At 37.2% G+C, this 21,755-nt stretch overlaps 1 protein-coding gene across 5 annotated transcripts in view; it reads right to left on the reverse strand.

Annotated features, from left to right (window-relative positions):
* Nucleotides 1–285: 285 nt before the first annotated feature.
* map7d1a (MAP7 domain containing 1a) overlaps nt 286–21,755 on the reverse strand; it is a 42,664-nt gene continuing 21,194 nt past the window's right edge. Inside the window, exons 3-19 of one of the 5 annotated variants that reach the window (XM_081389304.1) lie at nt 20,230–20,298; nt 19,335–19,355; nt 16,478–16,641; nt 16,051–16,162; nt 14,249–14,353; nt 12,084–12,206; nt 11,741–11,880; nt 11,161–11,282; nt 10,379–10,617; nt 9,922–10,204; nt 8,495–8,675; nt 7,195–7,299; nt 5,309–5,359; nt 5,120–5,180; nt 3,781–3,835; nt 3,462–3,685; nt 286–814 (exon numbers count right to left, since the gene is read on the reverse strand). In XM_081389304.1, coding sequence (XP_081245430.1) covers nt 804–814; nt 3,462–3,685; nt 3,781–3,835; nt 5,120–5,180; nt 5,309–5,359; nt 7,195–7,299; nt 8,495–8,675; nt 9,922–10,204; nt 10,379–10,617; nt 11,161–11,282; nt 11,741–11,880; nt 12,084–12,206; nt 14,249–14,353; nt 16,051–16,162; nt 16,478–16,641; nt 19,335–19,355; nt 20,230–20,298 — 2,066 coding nt within the window. In that variant the 3' untranslated portion in view covers nt 286–803. The remainder of the gene's footprint in view (nt 815–3,461; nt 3,686–3,780; nt 3,836–5,119; nt 5,181–5,308; nt 5,360–7,194; nt 7,300–8,494; nt 8,676–9,921; nt 10,205–10,378; nt 10,618–11,160; nt 11,283–11,740; nt 11,881–12,083; nt 12,207–14,248; nt 14,354–16,050; nt 16,163–16,477; nt 16,642–19,334; nt 19,356–20,229; nt 20,299–21,755) is intronic. The other 4 variants (XM_081389305.1, XM_081389306.1, XM_081389308.1 and 1 more) reach the window with 4 other exon arrangements.

Below are 21,755 nucleotides of genomic sequence, written 5' to 3' on the forward strand. Positions count from 1 at the left end.
TAGGCATAAACTTGAGACCCAGGCATTTTATCAACAAGAAAACCAGGAATATTATGGTAAGACTCTAGTGACAACACAATTCTTTGCAGTCATCTTTAGAGTTGCAAACTTTGTCATTGCAGTTGCATGTGCATGCATGGTGAATGTTTTGGATATTACACATTTCTTATGTAAGTAGGTAACTCAGCAGTAAGCACTAATCTGGTGTAACTGGTATTAAAAATATTTTACTATAAGACAAAATTAAAACATCTCTAACATTAAAAACTCTGAAACAGTGGAGTTCAGGCATGGCAGTCCCTTTCATTCTGTTTATTCACAGATCTCTCCTCCCATGATCCAATTTACATTATTCACATACAATTGTACCCAGTAGTTACAATTCTTTTCAAGTTAAATAACTAAACATTAAAAAATAAAACACCCAAAACACTTCTGCGTTCAACCCATAACAGCATGAATAACGACAAGGATTAATTAATGTTTGTCACAACCTTTAAAAAAAAAAAACCTCTTTCTGTGGTGATCAGAAAGAATGGGTGAGGTCAATGTCTTGATGAATGGTGAACCTTGTGAATGTTAGCGTTTAGCTCAGCTTGATTGTTTTGTAGCTTCCTTGTAATTTCCATCATGAACCATAAGAGAGGCTCTGATAGTGGGGTTGCTCTGTACAGTCTAAACAGAAGACAGTTTTTTGGGTTTGGCACCGGTCTCTTTCATGCTGTGCTTCTTTCCACCGGTCCCTCAGGCAGACGGTGTTGAGGGACTTGCAGATTTAAGGCTTCATCCATCAGTTTATGCCCTCAGAGGACCTCTGGAGGACACAGGAAGATTATGGAGATTAGAAATGTAAGAGTTTAATGCATGACAAAATTAAATAAATAGCATTTAGGGCTTTTTAAATAGTAAAAATCTTAAAGATCATTTGAATTTGAACGAAATCATGATGAATCATTATGACCGCCGCTAGCGTAGCTAGCGAAAGCGGTCATATAGGGATTGTCAAAGGTTTTTTTTTTTTTTTTTTTCGTCACCTTACTGAATTTTTCGTCAACGATACCAGGGACACCGAAGCACCGGGGAACATGAAATTTGGTGGGCATGTAGCCCCACTAGACTTCTAAGGAAAAATTTCGTTTGGTCCCCGGGGGCCACTCCCCCCCCGCGCTGGGCCCCCCCAAACCCAAAAAAATGCAGTTTTTCCTAAATAACTACCTGAACCGTGGCACCGAGGATGAAGAAATTTTTATGGTATGTTGGTCTACTAGACTTTTACGGAAAAATTTCGTTTGGTCCCCGGGGGCCACTTCCCCCCCCGCGCTGGGGCCCCCGTAAATTTTTCGTCAACAATACCAGGGACACCAAAGCACCGGGGAACATGAAATTTGGTGGGCATGTAGCCCCACTAGACTTCTAAGGAAAAATTTCGTTTGGTCCCCGGGGACCACTCCCCCCCCGCGCTGGGCCCCCCCGAAACCCCAAAAAATGCAGTTTTTCCTAAATAACTACCTGAACCGTGGCACCGAGGATGAAGAAAATTTTATGGTATGTTGGTCTACTAGACCTTTACGGAAAAATTTCGTTTGGTCCCCGGGGGCCACTTCCCCCCCCGCGCTGGGGCCCCCGTAAATTTTTCGTCAACAATACCAGGGACACCGAAGCACCGGGGAACATGAAATTTGGTGGGCATGTAGCCCCACTAGACTTCTAAGGAAAAATTTCGTTTGGTCCCCGGGGGCCACTAAAATATACTACATCATATTTTGTACCGCGATGCGGTACATCTAGTTTAATTTGGTGTGAAATATTTTGAAGTTACAAAAGTTTGGGGTAAGATTTTTTTGTAAACGATTTAATTACTTTTATTCATCAAGCACTAAATTGCTCAAAAGTTACATTAAAGACATTTATAATGTAAAAAAAAAAAAATGCTGTTCTTTTGAACAAAAATATTAAGCAGCACAACCATTTTCAACATTGATAATAATAAGAAAAGATTCTTGAGCTCGATATTTCTTGGATCACGTGACACTGACGACTAGAGTAATGACTGCTGAAATTCAACTTCAACATTTTTTTATTTTTTATATTGTTTTTACTGTATTTTTCATCAAATAAAACTTAGTGAGCATTTAAAAAAACATTTAAAAATCAATTTTTCTTGATCATGAATGATTCTTCATGATCAATAATCGGAAACCCGTGCCCATCCCTACTTTTAGCTGGTACTTTTATGGTTTCATCATAGCTGGTCCAAGTTAGTTAAGATGATCAGTTAGACCAACGGTTCCCAACCTTTTTAAGGCACCTTAATCGACATTAATCCAAAGAATCAATGTTGTGGGTAAAAAAGACTGGACAAAATGCACATATTTTAATATTTTCAATCCAACATTTGATGGAAAACAAACACTTATTTAACCTAAGCGGAACAAACTAAGCAAAATCTAAATATTTTCGCCTACCGACTGGAACCTGCTCAAGAAATTACTGATTTAGACTACCAGCCAGTCAACTTGGTTTGCTGGTACTGGCCAGTTTTAACTGGATTAGCATATTTGAACCAACTTAGAATGGTACACCATGCTTTTCCCAGCAAAGTGCACAAAAAAACCCCACTGTATCTGTGTTGAGAACATTGACATATCTATCTGAGTAGTCACATGATACGTCAGTGATAATTCTATACTTAACGCTACAAGAGTAGCGCTCCAGATATGGCAATGCAAAGATCCCGGATAAAAGATCCTGGATTAAAAACGTTCATCTCAGTTTACGAGAGCTGGCATGGCATGAGGTGAACCCCCTTGTGTTTTCTTTGCAGATGATTTATGGCTGGAGAGCTGTCTGCAGGAGGACAGGTGGAGGTACGTGCTGAGGGGAGCGGGACCAAGTAATGCTGCCCAGGCTGAGGGAACAGGGGTTGAAGAGCTAAGCCAAGGGGTCCTGTTTCCAGTCTTGGGTGCCAGCAAGGCCGGATCAGGTCTTCCTGACACCATTTCAGGAATTCGGCTTTGTGCCAAGACCTACCAGGCTCTTCACCCCATTACCCCCGCCTGTCGCACCCGCAGGGCGATGTACGGCCACTATGACACCCCGCAACTGAGACAACATTAACCCTCCAGGCGCAAAAAAAAAAGCCAGAAAGACAAGGACAACGACTCTTCCCCGACAAAAGAAATGTGAATAATTTATATGATTTTATGATCATATAACTTGGAAGACTTGGAAAAAAACTTGGAAGAGCCAGGATATTTTTTAATATAACTTGAAAGAAGAACGTCATATACACCTAGGATGGCTTGAGGGTGAGTAAATCAAGGGCTAATTTTAATTTGAAAGTGAACTACTCCTTTAAGGCAGGACCGTGAAAAGGTAATAATGTTCAGATTTATTGTCGTTCTCACTGCTATCTGATGAGAGATTGACACTGAAACACAAGAGATTCTTTAGACGCTCACCTGCCACATGCTGAGGCTTAATGGGGGCTGTTTTCTTAAGGAATGATTCATCTCTCTCAAACGACATGATTGGCTCGTCGGCTCTTTCAGTCTCTGACTTCTCCCGTCCATTGTTGTGATTTGACAGCTGAAGGATCTCTTCGAAGTGAGACGCCTCCCCTTTTGCTGACAGGCCATTCTCGTGTTTGGTAGGCTGAATGCCGTTCACCACAAGAACGGACAGACTGCAATAGAAAACAGACGGCCAAGAGAAAAAAAGTCATTTCTGGGGAAATTGACAGAAAACAAAAATGGAAGTAGTCCTGAACACAGGACTTACCTTTCGTTCACACCATCTTGTTTCAATGCAGTGCTTGGCTGGTAGTCAGCAGCTGCTAGGAAAAAGACAGAATGTCATGCTAATAGTTTCTTAAAATGGCAATCTTGTTTGTTTTAGCGTTCCTTTGCCAAATCAATGTTCCATTCCCAGATGGTTGTACAACTGGCAGAATAAACATTTCAGCAGTTCATCTGGAATTGTTTCCTGATTCCCAGTGCTCATTGTGTTTACATCAGCTATTTGTTATATTTTAATACATAATAGGAGTTTGCTCTGAAAATGTGTGTTCTTTTGTAAATGCATTTACACTACCATTCAAATGTTTGGGGTCAGTAAGATTTCCTTTTTTAAAAGTGAATGCTTTCGTTCAGCAAGGATGCATTATACTGAACAAAAGTGACATTAAAGACATTAATCATGTTACAAAAACATTCTATTTCAAATAAATGCTGCTCTTCTGAACCTTTTTCCCATCAAAGAATCCTGGGAAAATGTATCCACAAAAATATTAACTGGTTTAAAAAATATCAGCATATTACAATGATTTCTGAAGGATCATGTGACACTAAAGACTGGAGATATGATATTAACTATATATTAAAACAGAAAACAGCTATTTTAAATTGCAGTAATATCACTGTTTTACTGTATTTTTGATCAAATAAATGCAGCCTTTGTGAGCAGGAGAGATTTCTTTCAAAAACATTAAGAAATCTCTTACAGACTCCAAACAATGAACAATACTGATGGTATTTCAAGGGGCTAATGGGAACAATCCTGGCTGCTGAATAAAAGTAGACTCGTTAAAGGCCTTCATCCAGTTATCTAATTAGAAAAACAGCTGCTAAGCATCTAGCACTATGTAAATGGAGTGTGATGATTTACCATGCTGCTATGCCCATTTTCATACTCCATTACAGAAAACAAAGGGAACAGCAACAGATCTTCGACAGTGACGCAAGTAACAAGCAGTAGTGTGCAGTGTTCTCCGATTGACTACATGGAGCAACAAATCCATCTCCCAGCCATCTCCCAGATTAATACAAGCTTAATCTTAAAGGAGTTTTGGAGGGGGTGGAGATGTGGGTACTTTTATTTACACAGTTCTTAAAGAAAAGTTGACTCAAAAAATGATAAAAAAATATGGTACATGTTCAATGACATTTAAGTGTTGTGCGAGTCTGACGTAACATGTTGCTGATTCAAACAGATCTACACAGAAGGTTCAAATAGAACTAAATGTGTACTGAATCCCATATCTAATTAAAAATGATTCAGTAGTGTAGTAAAGTAGTGATATGAATGTTATTTATACTAACATTCTTAAACAGTTTAATACCTTTATTCATGTCAGAATCTGAGTCTTTTCCATTGACTTGAGATGGAGATTTTGTGTCTTTCTGCATGAAAAGATAAAAAAAGAAAAAGGAAAGGAAACAATTAGATTCTGAGCTCTTGATCCGCAAGAGGAAATTGGAGCCGTGCTACTGCCACAGTAAGGCCGTTTTAAATGAGAATGGCGCCGTACCTTGTCTCCTGCATCTGTTTTGCGAGTTCTTTTCATAATCTCATCCAGACGCTAAAAACAATGCACAGAAGAGACAAAAGAAAACATGGAAAATGTTTCAAGAGTTTCACAAATCAAAATAAAACCTGGAAATAATTTGAGAAATTTGAAAAAATGTAAAACAAAGGAAACATGATGTAAAAAATTAAGAAGAAATATTTAAGATTCTGCGCTATTTCTAGGTTACTAATCAAATAAGCCAACACTGTGACATTGATCATGAAGCAAACAATGCTTTTTTATTTCATTCTCAAATCATACTGGAAAACATGATCATCAAGTTTCACAAAAAATGGAGGGGTTCATTTAAATAAAAAGGGAACCGTTTCATATTCATTTTTCAATTTAACTTTTCACTCATATGTTAAGTATAGAGGCTTGTTTCACTGAATAAAACACTAAATTAAAAATTAAAAAAAGGTAATTGCGACTTCTCATAATTTTATCTTATCTTTTTCCCATCGCAACTGTTTACATCTCGCAATTAAATTGTTCTCAGAATTGCGTGATATAAACTCGCAATTTTGTGTTATAAAGTTAGAATTTAGAGATATAAACATGCAATTCTGAGAAAAAAGTCCGAATTTTGAGATAAATCGTCAGAATTATCTTTTTATTTTTATTCTGTGGCGGAAACAAGCCTCCATAGTTTAGTTAAAAACATAAGTCGTGAAAAATTATGTATTACATAATAAAAATGCAAAACAAGCATTTTCACAAGTGGTCTCAGATTTATCTTATTATTTTATGTCATGTCATTTTAATTTACGACGATTCTTTATTATCTTTCCGTTCCTCTATTTATCAAAGTTTCAGAAGCATAAACTGCGTCTTGCAGCTTTAAAGGGATATTTCACCCAAAAATGAAAATTAGCCCATGATTTACTCACCCTGAAGCCATCCTAGGAGTATATGACATTCTTCTTTCAGACGAATACAATCGGAGTTATATTAAAAAAATGTCCTGGCTCTTCCAAGCTTTATCTGGCGGAAGCTAGTTATTTTAGATTATAAAGTTATAAATATGAATATTTTTCTTACAAAAACCCATGGCTGCTCTTCAGAAGGCCTTTATTAACCCCCTGGAGCCGTGTGGAGTATTTTTATAATGGATGGAAGCTTTTTTGGGCTTTAAATTTTCACCAGCCATTCACTCCCATTATATAGCTTGGATTAGCCAGGACATTTTTTAATATAACTCCGATTGTATTCGTCTGAAAGAAGAATGTCATATACACCTAGGATGGCTTGAGGGTGAGTAAATCATGGGGTAATTTTCATTTTTGGGTGAGCTATCCCTTTAAGCATACTAAAAGTCAGTGGTAGATGTTTAAGGCCAACGCTATGTTCTGAATTAAAAAAAACACTGCAGTGTGTGTCAAGCTCCACGGACACCGTGTCTTCCAAAAAACACACCAAGAGCTGAGGACAGTTGGGTCGGGGATCTGATACACGACCCTGCTAAAGTGACTTGTAGAGGTACAGCATAGTGTCCTGCTGGGGTAATACCACTTGAACAGGGTGGCCATCCTCCGTTACACAAGCATTCACAGAAAGGGATCAGGGGGTGAATGTCAAGGTGTTATATGATTTATGGCACGTGCATTAATCTTGAGAGCTTGCTTTTTACCTTGATAAGTTATTTTATTTCGCTCTACTACCAAATTCTGTGCCTGAAAGCTATACATGTTTGATTAGTTAGGAGAGGAAATGAAAGGATTTCACTAGACTTCAACTAAAGTTTGCGTAGACACAGGTATGCATACAAACAGGTTTTAAAGAAGCAGGATGATTTCAAAGTGACCTTTTGAAGAAAAATGTAAATGCGAGTTGGAAACCCTTCTTACCTTCTTTCTCTCCAGCCTCTCCTGCTCTTCCTTCTGGAAGTGTTTCTCTCTCTCCAGCCGCTGTTTCTCGGCCTCCTCTCGGGCCTTTGCTTCAGCCTCCTCTTTCTACAGACACAATCAAACGATCAGATTGACACTCAACATCCAGGGCAATAAAAATAACAGCTTCCTCTGCAGTCATTCATTCATCTGAAGCTGATGGGCATTCAGTTCCAGTGACAGGACAGATCACATCCCGTGTACAAAATATAATACCAACACTTTTGAATTTTATCCAATGAATTTCCATGATTTTTCAAATGATTTTTTTTTTCCAAAAATGATTTTATTAAATAGCAAATTCTAGCATGAAACAGTAACTAAGTATAACTAGAAAAATCTTATGATCACCACAGAAATTTCCTTTTTTTTAGGATGTCTTTTCCAGCATTGGATTCACAATTTTAAAATTCCCTTATATGTCTATGTATTCCATGACTGTGGAAACCCTGACACCTACTTAATATCTACTTAAATACAACCAGGTGGTGGTAAAACCTCAAAAATGCTACTGCGCCAATTAGCACTCTTAATATACATCCATTCACAGAAGAGGAAAGAACGGATTTGTAAGAACTTAACTTACTTGGCTAAAATTTGACTCATTATACCTCTTCAATTGCTTTAAAATTTAAGATAGAATTGCATGCTTGTATTTTACAGCATTAAACAGAAAATTTACTGAATTGCGTTTGCATGCCTCTGTTAAAAATTAAGGAAGTAGAAAGCAGACAAAAAATTGGGAATTTGGAAAGAAGACCTATGGACCAGGGTTGTTATTGTTAACTAAAACAAACTATTAAAAATAAATGTTGGGAATCTAAATAAAGCTGCAATAAAATATAAATATTACAAGAAAGAGTAGTAAAATTACTAATAAAAATGAATGCTATATAGAAATAATACATAAAAACCTAATAAAAATTACAAAAACACGTAACAAAATTACTAAAACTTAAATTGAGAAAAATGAAAATATAAAAATAAAAAGCAACTTCCAAATATTAATAGATAATACACTAGCAAGTAATACTAAAATTACACTATTCAGGACACAACCGATGCCAGATTTGAACCCATGTGTCCAGTAGGCTCAACATATCTGGAGTGTGTGCGGTTACTTCCAGGCCACGGCTCTGGCACAACTGAGCAATTCCTGAAAATTCAGTGCTGGAAAGTCTATAAATGTACAGTCAGTACCTGCATTTATACAGTGAAGTGTGTCACTAAGGATTCTGAGAAATGAAGTTGCATTTCTGACCTGTTTCTGAAGCCGTTCGTTCTCTTCTTGTTCGATTTTGGCCCTTTCCTGCGCCTCCTTCTCGTCCTGCAGGCGCTGGGCCTCCTCTCTTAACCTCTCCTGCTCCGCCATGAGGCGCGCCTCCTCCTCCCTGCGCCTGCTCTCCTCTGCCTCCTGTGCTAACCTCTCCTCGCGCTGAAGCCTGTGTGAAAGAAGACAGTCACTCATTGTACACAGTATACACATAAGATTTAAAAAAAAAAACTCCTCCGGATAGGTACCATTAACCACTGAAGTTTTTGAATTATTAAAGAAAAAAAGGACGTGTGAATGCAAGTGGACTTCGGTGTCTCTTGCAAAATTGAAATTTGCTGCGGCTGGTAACATAACATAATACTTTAAATTGCAGACATGGTCATGCATTATAAAGTGACAAATGCAAAGTGGACGGAAAGTGAATCTTTTTAGTGGTGACCAAAATATCTGCACCCATAGTTACCAGCGGCACTGGAGCATAAACAGTGTGGAACTCTCATTACTTTGTTGCCAAAGTCCCTTTTGGCTCATAAATGTGTTAAACTCATAAACTGTCACAGAGAACTCCAGACGTCAACAGCTCCACACCGCCAAGGCTATTCCTGGAGCTCACACCGCACACGGCCTGGTGGAGCACGACATGTTTAAAAGCATACCAAAAACGTGTGTTAGCGGAGGTGGAGTTTGGCTTTGATGGCAGGGATACAAAGGGTGAAAAGTTTAACAAGTTGAAATTGAATAGATAATATTAAATGTAATTGAATTAAATAGTTATTCTGCCTCTTTATTAGAAAGATACAGTGGAGAATGACAGACAGTTATTGGTGAGACAAAGGTGGAATGGAATCAGCTCATGTTGCAAGCTGGACTCAAACCTGACTCAAACATGTGCGCTAACTGCTGCATTACAGAGTTTGCTTTGAGGAACAGACAGTCCATTTAAATTTTGTGTAAAAATGAGGATGTCAGAACGGATGTGGAGTGGCGACTTAAAAAGGCCAGTTGAAGTGTCAAAGAAAAGTCTAAGTTACTTGTGATCTACTATATAAGTACATGTAGTAACATGTAACTACGTCACCTTAAAATAAAGTGTTTTAAATTTTTTTGTTTAAATTTCACATGTCCTCGTAATCTTTATTGAAAATAACTTCCCCTCCCTCTTACAATGACATCTCTCGTCTTATGATGTGTTTTTCGGTGCAAGGGCGAGACAACCTGTCATTCACATGAAATCACAGCAATAGCAAACCACAATTATCCAATCAATTCCTGATGGACAAAATAAAGTCCCATCCTACATTGTTTCTTGTTCAAGAAGCCGTTTCACTTGGATATAATAGGGAAGAAAAGACTATCGCAACTTCTGTTTCATGCCGAATTAACGAAAAATAAATAACAGTAAAATAGGTAACCTCTCTCTCTCAAGCTGTTCTCTCCGTTCTTGCTCTTCCTTCTCTCTCTGTTCACGGGCCTGTCGTCTTTTCTCAGCCAGGATGCGGGTGGCTTCCTCTGGGTTGTTGGTGCCAGCCATGGGCTTGCCTGGAGAGGGAGCTGGAGAAGCCACCTGTGGGAGGGCGGGGACAACAGGGGACTCCTCGGGGACAGAGGGTGCGGAAACCGACATGACTGGTGAACTTTCAACAGGGGACGTGTCCGGAACTGATGACACGAAAATGGAGGGGACGGGAGACGAGGCTAGAGAAAACACAGAGAAACGGAGCGGGGGGAAAATGAGGACTGGAGGGAGGACAAAAAGCTTAAAATGACAGAAACTTTGGGATATATATTGTGTGTTTTTGGACAAAATATGTATAACTCCTTTCAATAAAGAAAAGCCTATATGGCAACACTAATCATCACCACACTCACTCTTTGGTTCTTCAGGCGTAGCGGGCCTGTGGGTCTCTCGAACCCTCTCTATGGCGACAGGCGAGGCGGTGCGGGTCTCCACGCGGACAGGGGTCCTGGCCCTCTTGGGTCGGGCTTTAGGAGTACTGGGGCTCGCTCGTGCTGATGGAGGTTTGGGAGATACTGCAGGACTGGGGGAGGACGCACGGCCTTTGGGCGTCACAGGAGACGCAGATCTTAGTTTGGACAATGGACTCGGACTGGAAACATGAAGAGAAACTTAATTTAATGGCTGAGCTGTTCATAGTAGGGGCAAGAACTACAAATGTTCATGGGATGGACATAAACTAGACCTAAAATACGGCCTGAATCTGATATTTCATAATGTCCTAGAAAAAGACAAAATAATGATTAAACCAATTCAGCAGATAAAAGTACCTTTAAAACTACAGCTAAACTACGTATCTATTTAGCGTACCATGAACCTAAACTAGGGCATCTGACTACAACCAGAAGGAGAAACATTTGGTCAGAGACAGCATTACATAACAAAGCATTGGTCTTACAGAATTAGATGACGCTCGAAGCAAAAAGGTCCATTAAAAAGCTTCTATTGTATTTTCCTCTTCCAGAATATAAGCATTTTAAACAGTTTACGTGTTTCAAAGAATGTTTACTCCGATGAGACTGAGAATTTAGGATTATTTATAATTAATGAGAATTTCCATTTTAATAAAAAAAAAAAAAAATCCATATTCACCTATAAGGCTAAAACTAATCCAATTTGATCGTTAAAATCTTACCTGGACTCTATTCTGGTTTTCATTGATGGCATGGACTGTCTCTTTTTCAGCACCTTCTCGTTGGTGATGGTACTCTTCTCCTTTTCATTTTCTCTCTCCTTGTCCTTCTTATCCTTCCTCATCTTTTGAGAAATAATGTAACAAAAAATAAACACAACCTCAAAGAGACTCAAAGCCAGGGGTCTTTGCTACCTCTAATTTACAATTTCTCACTACAATTTGTACTAATGACTGTGTATTACACATGAATGATATTTTACAGTAGAGTATATGCAGTTTCTGTAGTTTAAACATGAATTATTGTAATAATAGCCACTTGAATAACATTAATGATAACATTGGCATGTTTCATGATGAATGGTTATTAAGTCATATAGAAGGGGCTGTGGGGGTAACACAACTAAACAAGAAATTTCCACACCCTCTTTAAAGGCTAGGACATGTGGATTTGTGAACGTGTGGATGGAGTGATGCATGAATTTCTCACCTCCTCCTATATAAAAGCAAAATATGATATAACAGGGAGGGAGAGATAGAACATAAAGACGGAAAGAGTGAAAGGGAGCCTTAAATAACTCACAGGTGTGGAGTCTCGCCTGCGCTGGGCGATATTGGGCGTGCTGGTGGTGACCCTCCAGCGCTCAGAGCAGCGGTGATGTGGCCGATGTGAACACACTGTGAGAGGGCTGGCAGACGCGGAGCGTGGGCACAATGGAGACTCTGCATGAACAAAACACATTTCATTTTGCAACATATAGAGCAGAAACTAAATGTCCTGTTGTCATTTCTAACCTGCACAGGCCCTAAAAACGGAAGAATACAGCAAATTAGACTTTCCAAAAATGTTAAACTTTTTCCTAAGCTACTTTATCTGATGCTAAACACCGAGATAAAAGGTCCTATGATGGTATTCAGTCACTCACGGGCATCTGTGGTATTGTTCAGCACACTGGCAGCACTGCGACTGCGAGCCAGGAAAGAGAGAGTGGGCGTCATCAGCCTGTCCACAATGCTGCTCTCCAATGGACTCAGCTGCATGCTACGAGCTGCAAGAAAACAATAACCGTTAGTTTCCACATAATATGAGCAACAATCACTTACCTTCTCTCATTCTGAACTTCATTTGATTGTTGAAATTATGTTTGCTAGTATTCAAGGCTGAAAAGCAGACGCTATCTTTTACATAAATACAATTGTTGTAATATTTGTTTTTATAATGATAAAATCATGGCAATTACAAACAACTGTGTTTGTCTCCCTTGCTGTCAACATGGATAATGGAATTCACAACCCAACGAAAGTCCAAAAAATAACTTTTATGAGAATTAACAAGTTTGAAACACATTTTAAAAATAATTCTTCCAAAAATTCTGAATTCAACTGCCCTCATTTGGTCACCCTCGTGTTGCTCCAAATCTGAGACATATGGACTACATTTATGTTCCTTTTTCATCAATGTATCTAATTGTCTTCCACAGAAAAAAGAAAGTCATACAGGTTTGATACAAGTAAATAATGACAGAATTTTTGGGGGTGAACTATAAATACAAAAGGACTAACAACAGAATAAAAAAAAAAACAAATAAAAAAAACAACGAACAAAAAAAATAATGATAAATGTTACAATAAAAAAATAAAAATAAAAAAACACCTTCAAACTCAATTGCTAATTCTGAGAATTCACAATCTAAAGTTATGTGATCTTCAAGAAGAGATGAAAAAAGAAGAAGTGGGGAAAAAGGAAGAACCACAGGTAAATGCATGGTAAGATGTGAAAAGCAAGATCACAAGAAAAATGAGGGGGAGCATTTTAGAAAAAGAAAGAGAGACAGATAGCGAGTTATTGCCTATAGCTGAACATTCATCAGCACTCTGCAGTAATGTCTCTGCTCATGGAAAACTTCCTAGATTCGATTAGCTGTCTGAGCACTGAGCATGACGTATACTTTCTGCTCTACTCTATCTATTGTTGTAGGGAGCACTCAAAAATAGAGTGTGCCCTACTTACAACTCAGTACACCCAATAAAAGAAGCACCACAATCAACTAGCATAACTTCACCTCAATTCACTTGTTCAATTGTGGAACATACATCCATCAACACATTTCTCATTTTAAATATGGTAGCAGATTAAGTGTTAAAGATTAAGTGAAAAAGTGTTTGAACACTTATAATGTATGCATATCAACAAAACATCAAATCAAGTGACATTTATTTAAACGAAATATGGCACAAGCACACTTTAAACATTGCACAAAAAGATGTTTTTAAATGATAAAACAGTAACACATTACAATAAGCTTCAATTCATTAACATAGTTAATGCATTAGGTAACATGAACGAATAATGACATTTTTTTACATTTTCATTAAAAATCAAATTGTATTTATTAATATCCTTGAAACAGCTAGTAATTAAATTTTAATTAAATATTAAATTAAATCTAGATTAACAAATGGATGTAAAAAATTAGTTCATGATACTGCTTTAACGAACATTAATGAATTGAACCATATATGGTGTCATCGATAAAACAATACATATATTGTTCAAATAGATAAGTATTTGGACACTTTGTTGGCTTAGAAAAAAGTTTGTTCTGAGAAAAGCTCTAGCATCATTTGTTCGATTTTTCATTTTCTAATAAACATTTTAAGAGTGGCCAAAGTGTCCATATACTTTCTGGGGCCACTGTATTATCATGCATCATATGCAGATGAAGGTATGGAAAAGTATGCAAGAATTCTTGAGTACACTTCTGAAGACTGTTACATCAAGAACAAAGAATAAGGAAAAGAAAAAGCCACCACCAAAAATAAACAAACAAAAAAAGAGCACCACTGAGGATGGTCGACGACGGTGAAAGACGAAGATTTCAAAATTCATATTTGAACACATTAAATGAAGACACTGACGAGCAGGCGGATTGAAAGGAGGGAGTGATTGAGTGATCACGGTGGACGAGCAGGTGATTGGTCTCAAGGGAGAAATCAAAGGTGGGGGGATCAAATGGAAACTCATAAATATGCGAAGGGAGGGGCCTGTGAAGACGAGGGGGAGGGGCTAGATCTGGAGGCGTGTCCTTACTTCTGCTAGGGGACTTCCAAAGAGTGGCAGAGGATTTGGAGAGCCTCTTGTTTATGACTGAGTCCACATGTTTAGGCAGGTTGACCGCTGATATTGAACATCTGCCTGCAAAATTCACAGAACACCGAATATATACACAATGCTGAGGGGACCAAGACGACACGAAAGGTGGCAGTGAAATAATTAAATGTGAATCCCTCAAACAGACAAAACAGGCACTGATATTAAGGACAAGTAAATATATACTGGTCAAAATATATCTTAAAGCTATTGTTTGAACAGCCAAAGATGTTTTTTTTTGCCCTGGATAACCAGGATAATTTTTGCTGTGTCTGAATATTAACTCAACTGCTATTTTTATGAGTTGTGCTGCTCAAAGTTCATTATTATGGAGTCTACAGGCTTTGTAATGGGGTCACTGCCTCCACTTCTCCTCTTGAGACACCATCAGGGAATACAATGACTGTGCACAACTTTTGGGAGAGGAAAAACTAAATTAAGTCGGTTAGAAAATAAGATCCTTGGAGAAACAGCATTAGTTAGCCTATAAATTGAGGTCTTGTGTCCTGGGGGAGGTGGTACAAAGCTGAGCTGAAGTTCATTACCATATTTCCCAGCATTCTCAGCAAGTCATTCTCACCTCCTGTTATATACAGACCCATCAAATACACAAAGGCAAGTAACTGAAGATGTTTTTCTTCACCTTTTGAGTTTTTGTACATTTTCAGCCAGATAAAAGACCATTTTTGGTTTCCGGCCAAACGGAAAAACAGGCATAAATTCTGTTGCTTTAAAATTTGATAACAGCAACATTGAAATGGAGAAAATGCAGCATTCATGTAAAATTATTAAAATGTATAATGTTACAAAAGATTTCCATTTCAACTTTCTATTCATCAAAGATTCATGTCACTAATTCCACAAAAAATAATTATTAAGCATCACAACCAATTTCAACATCGGTGATAACAATAAAAAAAAGTTTCTTGAGCATGGAATCAGCATAGTCAAATGATTTTTGAAGGATCATTTGACACTGAAGACTGAAGAGTAATGCCTGCTGATAATTCAGCTTTGCCATCACATTGTTTTAAATTGTAATATTATTTCACAATATTACTGAACGGTAGTGTGTGTGTGTGTGTGTGTGTGTGTGTGTGTGTGTGTGTGTGTGTGTGTGTGTGTGTGTGTGTGTGTGTGTGTGTGTGTGTGTATATATATATATATATATATATATATCATCCCTTATCAGTGACTATATATATATATATATATAGTCACTGATAAGGGATGATATATTGATAGTTACAAGATTGTGATGAATATAGTTGGAACGTTCACCCTCAGTGTGTGTAGAATCTTGAGAAGCGCGAAGCTCACCGAAACTTAAGCTATGGAAATATACTGTGTTAAAAATTGAAAAGCGTTTGCAGATCTAAGTCAGTATTTGCAGTCAGTGTTTCCAAGTAGCACATAAAATCCCCAGATGATCCCCAGAAGTGAAGTGATTGTTATCGCATTAGGAAAGAGTGTTTAATTAGGCTTAAGCAGAAGGTTGTGAGGCTCTTTTACGCTTCACATAAGAAACCATCTCACATGTAAAAAATCAAAGAAGCTAGAGAAACCGCTACTTTTCCTTTAGAAATGGAAAATATACATTTGTGGGAATTCTTAAGCATTTAATGATGACAAAGAGAGAGATAGAACAATATTAGAAGCATCAGTCTCAGTAAAATCTGCATGTTTTCCTATATCACATCTAAGTCAGATGTGTTTATGTATGTGCCGTTTGTGTAACTCACTCTGGCTTTGGCTGGAGTTGCCGCTCAAGCCTCCGGCCCAGGACCATCTCTGCTGCCGAATCTCTGCCCATGTCTTCTTACCAGACCTCTGAATGGCAGCCTCATACCGCTCCTGAAAAAAAAACCAAATCAATTCCAATATATCACTTTAAAGGGTAACAGAAGTGCAGCAAACACTTTATATTGTACATTTATATAATGGGCACTGGGAGGAACAAGCTCTGTATTGATATTTCAAATTTGAAATCTTAAGAGCCCTGGTACAATGTCCTCCACTTTCACTAATAAATAACTCATCTAGCATTACCCCAAGAAAACAATGCCTGCCGAGTTGGCAGAAACCTCACAAACTCTCTGAGTGTGTACAATTAGAGGATGTAACAGATTGTGTTATGTGGGTTTGCACTGACCACCACTGCTCTCTCACCTTGTTCTTCTCAAGTTTCTGTCTCTGTCTCTCCTCCAGCTCTGAGCGGCGTCTCTCTGCCTTCAGCCGCTGCTCTTCCAGCTTCCTCCTCCGCTCCTCCAGCTGCTGTTCCCGCACCTTCCGTGCCCGGTCCTCCTTCTCCAGCCACTGAGACTTTTTAGCAGCTACATGAGAGAGAGGAAGAGCCTGTGAGCTACCAAAACCAGGCCAGCATCTTGACCTTCATTCACCTCTTCCTCCAAGAACAGGATTCAAACACCCATCATTCACAAATTTGAACAGATCCCAATGCATGTTCATTTATTAGACATTTGATCAAATGTGAAGTATTTGGCTATCAAAAAGAGTGCATAACTCTTAGGTCTATTTTACCATATTAAATTCCACTGATTGTCTGAGTTTGGAATGACAGAAGTGAGAAAAATGAAAGAATCTTTATTTTTGGGTGAACTATCCTTTTAATATCATTCAAAAGTTTGGGGTCGGTAAGATTTTTGTAATGTTTTTGAAAAAATAGACTCTTATGCTCAGCAAGGTTGCATTTATTTGATCAAATACAGTAAAAGCAGATACAATTTAAAACAACTGCTATCCATTTTAACAATTTTAAAAATGTGTTTAATTCCTGTGATGGCAAAGCTGAATTTTCAGCAGCCATAATTCAGTGTCACATGATCCTTCAGAAATCATTCTAATATGCTGATTTGGTGCTTAAGAAACATTTCATTATCAATGTTGAAAACAGTTGTGCTGCTTAATATTTTTGAGGAAACTGTGATACAGTTTTTATTTTCAGGATTTTTTTGTAACTGTCTTTACTGTCACTTTTGATCAATTTAATGTATCCTTGCTTACTATTAATTAACTATTAATTTCTTAAAATAATTGTAGTGTATTCTTTAATTGGTAGTGTATTTAAATATCTTACAACTTATATTTTGTGAAACGATTCCCACTGATCACGTCCCACATGATGTTTACAACATCAATTTTAACTAGTAAATCATTACAATAAACACCTTTATAACCTCTTTTTACGCACAAGTAGAAAAAAAAAATTCATAGAAAGATTTTATTTAATATCCAAGCCATGCAATTGCTTTTATAGAGACAAATCAAAATCTGCAGGTTTGGTGTCTTAAGGAAATAAAGTCAAAATATCCTATTGGGATTTGAATTAAAGAGGGTGGTTTGTGGCTTTAAAACTTTTAATATTCATGAAATGCAACATCTTGTTCTTATGGTTATGGTGTTTTGACTTGTGACACTTCAAATGACAATGACGTCACTTCAAACAAACATGAGTGATGATGACAGGGTCATTAATATGTTACAAGCTCCACTCTTCGCCTTCATTATGTAAAGACATGAGAAATGCTAGCAAAATCAAATTGTCTATTAACTGTCAGGTAAACTGTCAAATCAGAGTAAATACTAACAGCTCAAGGCTTTTAGACTAATGCTGATAAAATAATTTACAGAATGGGGAATATCTACTTGTCAGTGCAAAGAAAAAAGCGTGAACGCAAGGCTTGACATGAAAAGACTCTCCGCTGAGAGCCTTCATCTCTACTGAGGCTGGAGGTTTTGAGCCTTTTTCTCTGAGCTCCACAGTTATAAAATAGTGATGGCCTGAGGGCGCCAGGTTGACACTCTTCATCAAACTTTCATAATCCTGCTGACAGATAGATGAGGTGGAAGACGACCCACAGTCTGAGAGAACACAGACACTATGTCCAACAATGAACATTTGACTCACTCAATGCAGCCCACACAAATATTACACACTAATGTGAAAATCCATGCTGATAGCAGAAGAGATGGATTGATGAGTTCGATTGACTACAGCCTGAGAAGTTAGGTTTAAATGACACGCATCGCACTCGTGTGGCTGGAATGTTGCAGGACGTGTGTTTACCATGATTACATTCACATCGATCATGATTTATTCACATTTCAGTCACAGTAGATGTGAAAACAGCAGCAGATGTTATTTCTGGGTCTGAATGGATCCTGCAGTTTGTAATTATGCGAAACTTGTAAAACATGTTATGAAAACAAGATTCCAGAAAAACATATAAACTGAGAGGTGAGGTTTAGCGGTCAAAAAGCTCAAATTTGGTGCACCATTGAACTATAACTGACCCCAGTGCTAAACAACAAGAATGCTGTCTACATTAACTAAAATAGGGTCAGCTTATTTTCATACGTAAACAATAAAATGACCATATATGTCTTGAAAGATGCACTGAAAAATTGTGTCATGTTTATTTAGCATACATGTAAAGGATATGAACCCAAAATAAGCAAAAGATTCATGCATTTGAGTTTTGAGATAACCTAAAAATCGAAGTGTTGATTAGTTCATCATCACATTTCTTTTCCTTTTACTAATATACAGACAAGCCTCGTCACGTTCATCATTGTATGAAATTCACATTTGGTCAATTGTAAAAGCAAAGTGTTAGGGTAAAATCAGGAGGATAGCTGACCCTGCTGGAAAAAAACAAAATGTATACTCCGATGCTCCAAACTAAACATATAATGAAGCCACTGTGTAGTCCAATTCGAACCACCTAATGACCATCAATTTCCAGTCTTGACCATATATGTAGAAAGAGGTACTTAGAAGCTGGTTTAAGCATCATTTTCCAGCAGGGGAGTGTAACAAACCTAGCCTGGCAGCTTTCACTCAGGTTTAAGACACCCGACAAACTGTCACTAATTATGATTATGAGTGAGAGGCGACGGAAATGAAAAGCAGCTCTACAAGAGAAGAAGTAACTGAAAGAGAAAGGGATGAAGACCCAAGAGCGCATCAGTCACCAACACCACCAGAGACGGGGGAGTGGCTTACCTTGAGTCTGGCTATGCTGTTCTGGGGAGGGAAAGTGAAAAAGAAGACAAAAACGTTCTGTCAATCATGCAAAGCAGAGCAGCACAGCAATCTCAGCAGCCATGACAAGCACAGTGATATGACGGACGAACAAAACAGAGCATGTGAGATATTTATAGTTCTCTGAAGAGGAGAAACTCTCACAGTGCTGGTTTAGTAAACACACAGAAGCAGCAACACATTTAGAAGTTATTATTATCAGTCATAATTGCTAAAACTAGGAAAAAGGTTTATAATGATACTATATAGGAGCCTAGAAAATACTAAAGTCAGAAGAACTTGGTATAAGTAACCAAGCCAGAGGTGATTTAAAGTGTTCCTGGCATGTGTTTGAGTAAGTATGTAAATATAAGTAATTTTACATTTAAATTAGCCATTACATATGTTGTTATATACACAAACATACTGTATATATAAAACATATATAAATGAATTTTAAATTAAATTAGCGATTACATATTTAGTTATATATCTATATCTATATAATAAAAATAATAAATTAATATGAATTTCTATTAAGAAAAAAATCAAAACAAAGGCATATAGAATGGAAAACAAGAAAAAATGTGGGGGAAAATATAAATATGCAAAAATATAAAATGCATGCACATGCTTGTTAGTCTCAAAAGCATGTGACATGTCAAATGTCAGTGACAAATGTCAAATCTATAACTAATTAAAATCTATAAAAGTCATAGAACCTCTGCTAACATGTATTTCTTTACAGTCATCATTTGCTGTTGCACAAGCCTCAGGAGTTTGACCCATGAATGATATGAAGTGTTTTTTGTGTGAACACATCTAGACCCCAGACAGCAGGGGGTGCTGTCTCACTGTCTGCCTTGTGTTATCTTACCGAGATATTTGGCCCTCTCCTCCCTCCTCTCCTTCGCCTGTTTCAATCTCTCATCCAACTTCATTCCATCTGAGAAAAGAGGCAGAATCAAATGTTTAGTTTTCGTGAAATGTTCTGAAATTGCCACATTGTTGCTTGAAAAAAAATCTGAGGTTGTCATTCTACCCACTAAAGCTCTCCTGGACAGAGATAGAGAGAGACAGAGACAGTCAGACAGCAGGGTGCCGTGAATGAGAGAGGTTATTGTGTGGTGGAGGCCGTGTTCACATCTGCGGCGCTATAAAGCACTGGAAGCTGGCAGACACAGAGACTGGCAGCATTCACACGCTCCGGCTGAGGACTCGCAGTACAGATACAATCAACCCAACGCCACAAATTAACATTCATCTGAAGGGAAACTTTACCTGGGCTAAAAAGACACCATGCCATGCCATGATACATACATACATACATATATATATATATATATATATATATATATATATATATATATATATATATATATATATATATATATATATATATATATATATATATATATATATATATATATATATATATATATATATATATATATATATATATATATATATATATATATATATATATATATATATATACACATACACATATATATATATATATATATATACATATACATATATATACATATATATACATATATATACATATATATATATATGTATATATATATATATATATATATATATATATATATATATATACATATATATATATATATATATATATATATATATATATATATATATATATATATATATATATTAGGGTGCATCAAAAAACACAATTCTTGAATTTTGATATGGCTGGGTGCTAAAAATGTTCCAATATATGTAGAAACAACACATGCAAAATATTTTTCCAGTACATGATGATTTAGGGGTGCCACCGCACATCTGGTTTTGTTGGATAAAGTGCTTAACAGTGCTCAATGGTCACAATGGAGATCTGAGGTAAACAATACTACAGCTCAAGAAAACTGAGATTATCTTTCTGTTTGAGGTGATCTTTCTGTGTTGGGTATGTATTATTACATAATTACTATCATATCTGTAATTTTGTCTTTGTATACTTATTATTCATAAGTCATTTAAGTCATATTTATAGGTATTTGGTGCTCATTACATCTAGCTAACGTTAGCTAGCAACAGTTTGCTAACCACAGTTAGCTATCTATGTTAGCTAAGCTATTAAGCTTAACATCAACAGTATTCTAGAGTGGACAATGTCATATTCAGAGTATACAGTGGGGAGAACAAGTATTTGTTACACTGGTGATTTTGCAGGTTTTCCCACTTACAAAGCATGTAGAGGTCTGTAATTTTTATCATAGGTACACTTCAACTGTGAGAGACGGAATCTAAAACAAAAATTCAGAACCTGTATAAAAGACACCCATCCGCACACTCAATCAAACAGACTCCAACCTCTCCACAATGGCCAAGACCAGAGAGCTGTGTAAGGACATCAGGGATAAAATTGTA

This window comes from Scardinius erythrophthalmus (assembly GCF_964197995.2).
Source record: "Scardinius erythrophthalmus genome assembly, chromosome: 16".
Taxonomy (NCBI): domain Eukaryota; kingdom Metazoa; phylum Chordata; class Actinopteri; order Cypriniformes; family Leuciscidae; genus Scardinius; species Scardinius erythrophthalmus.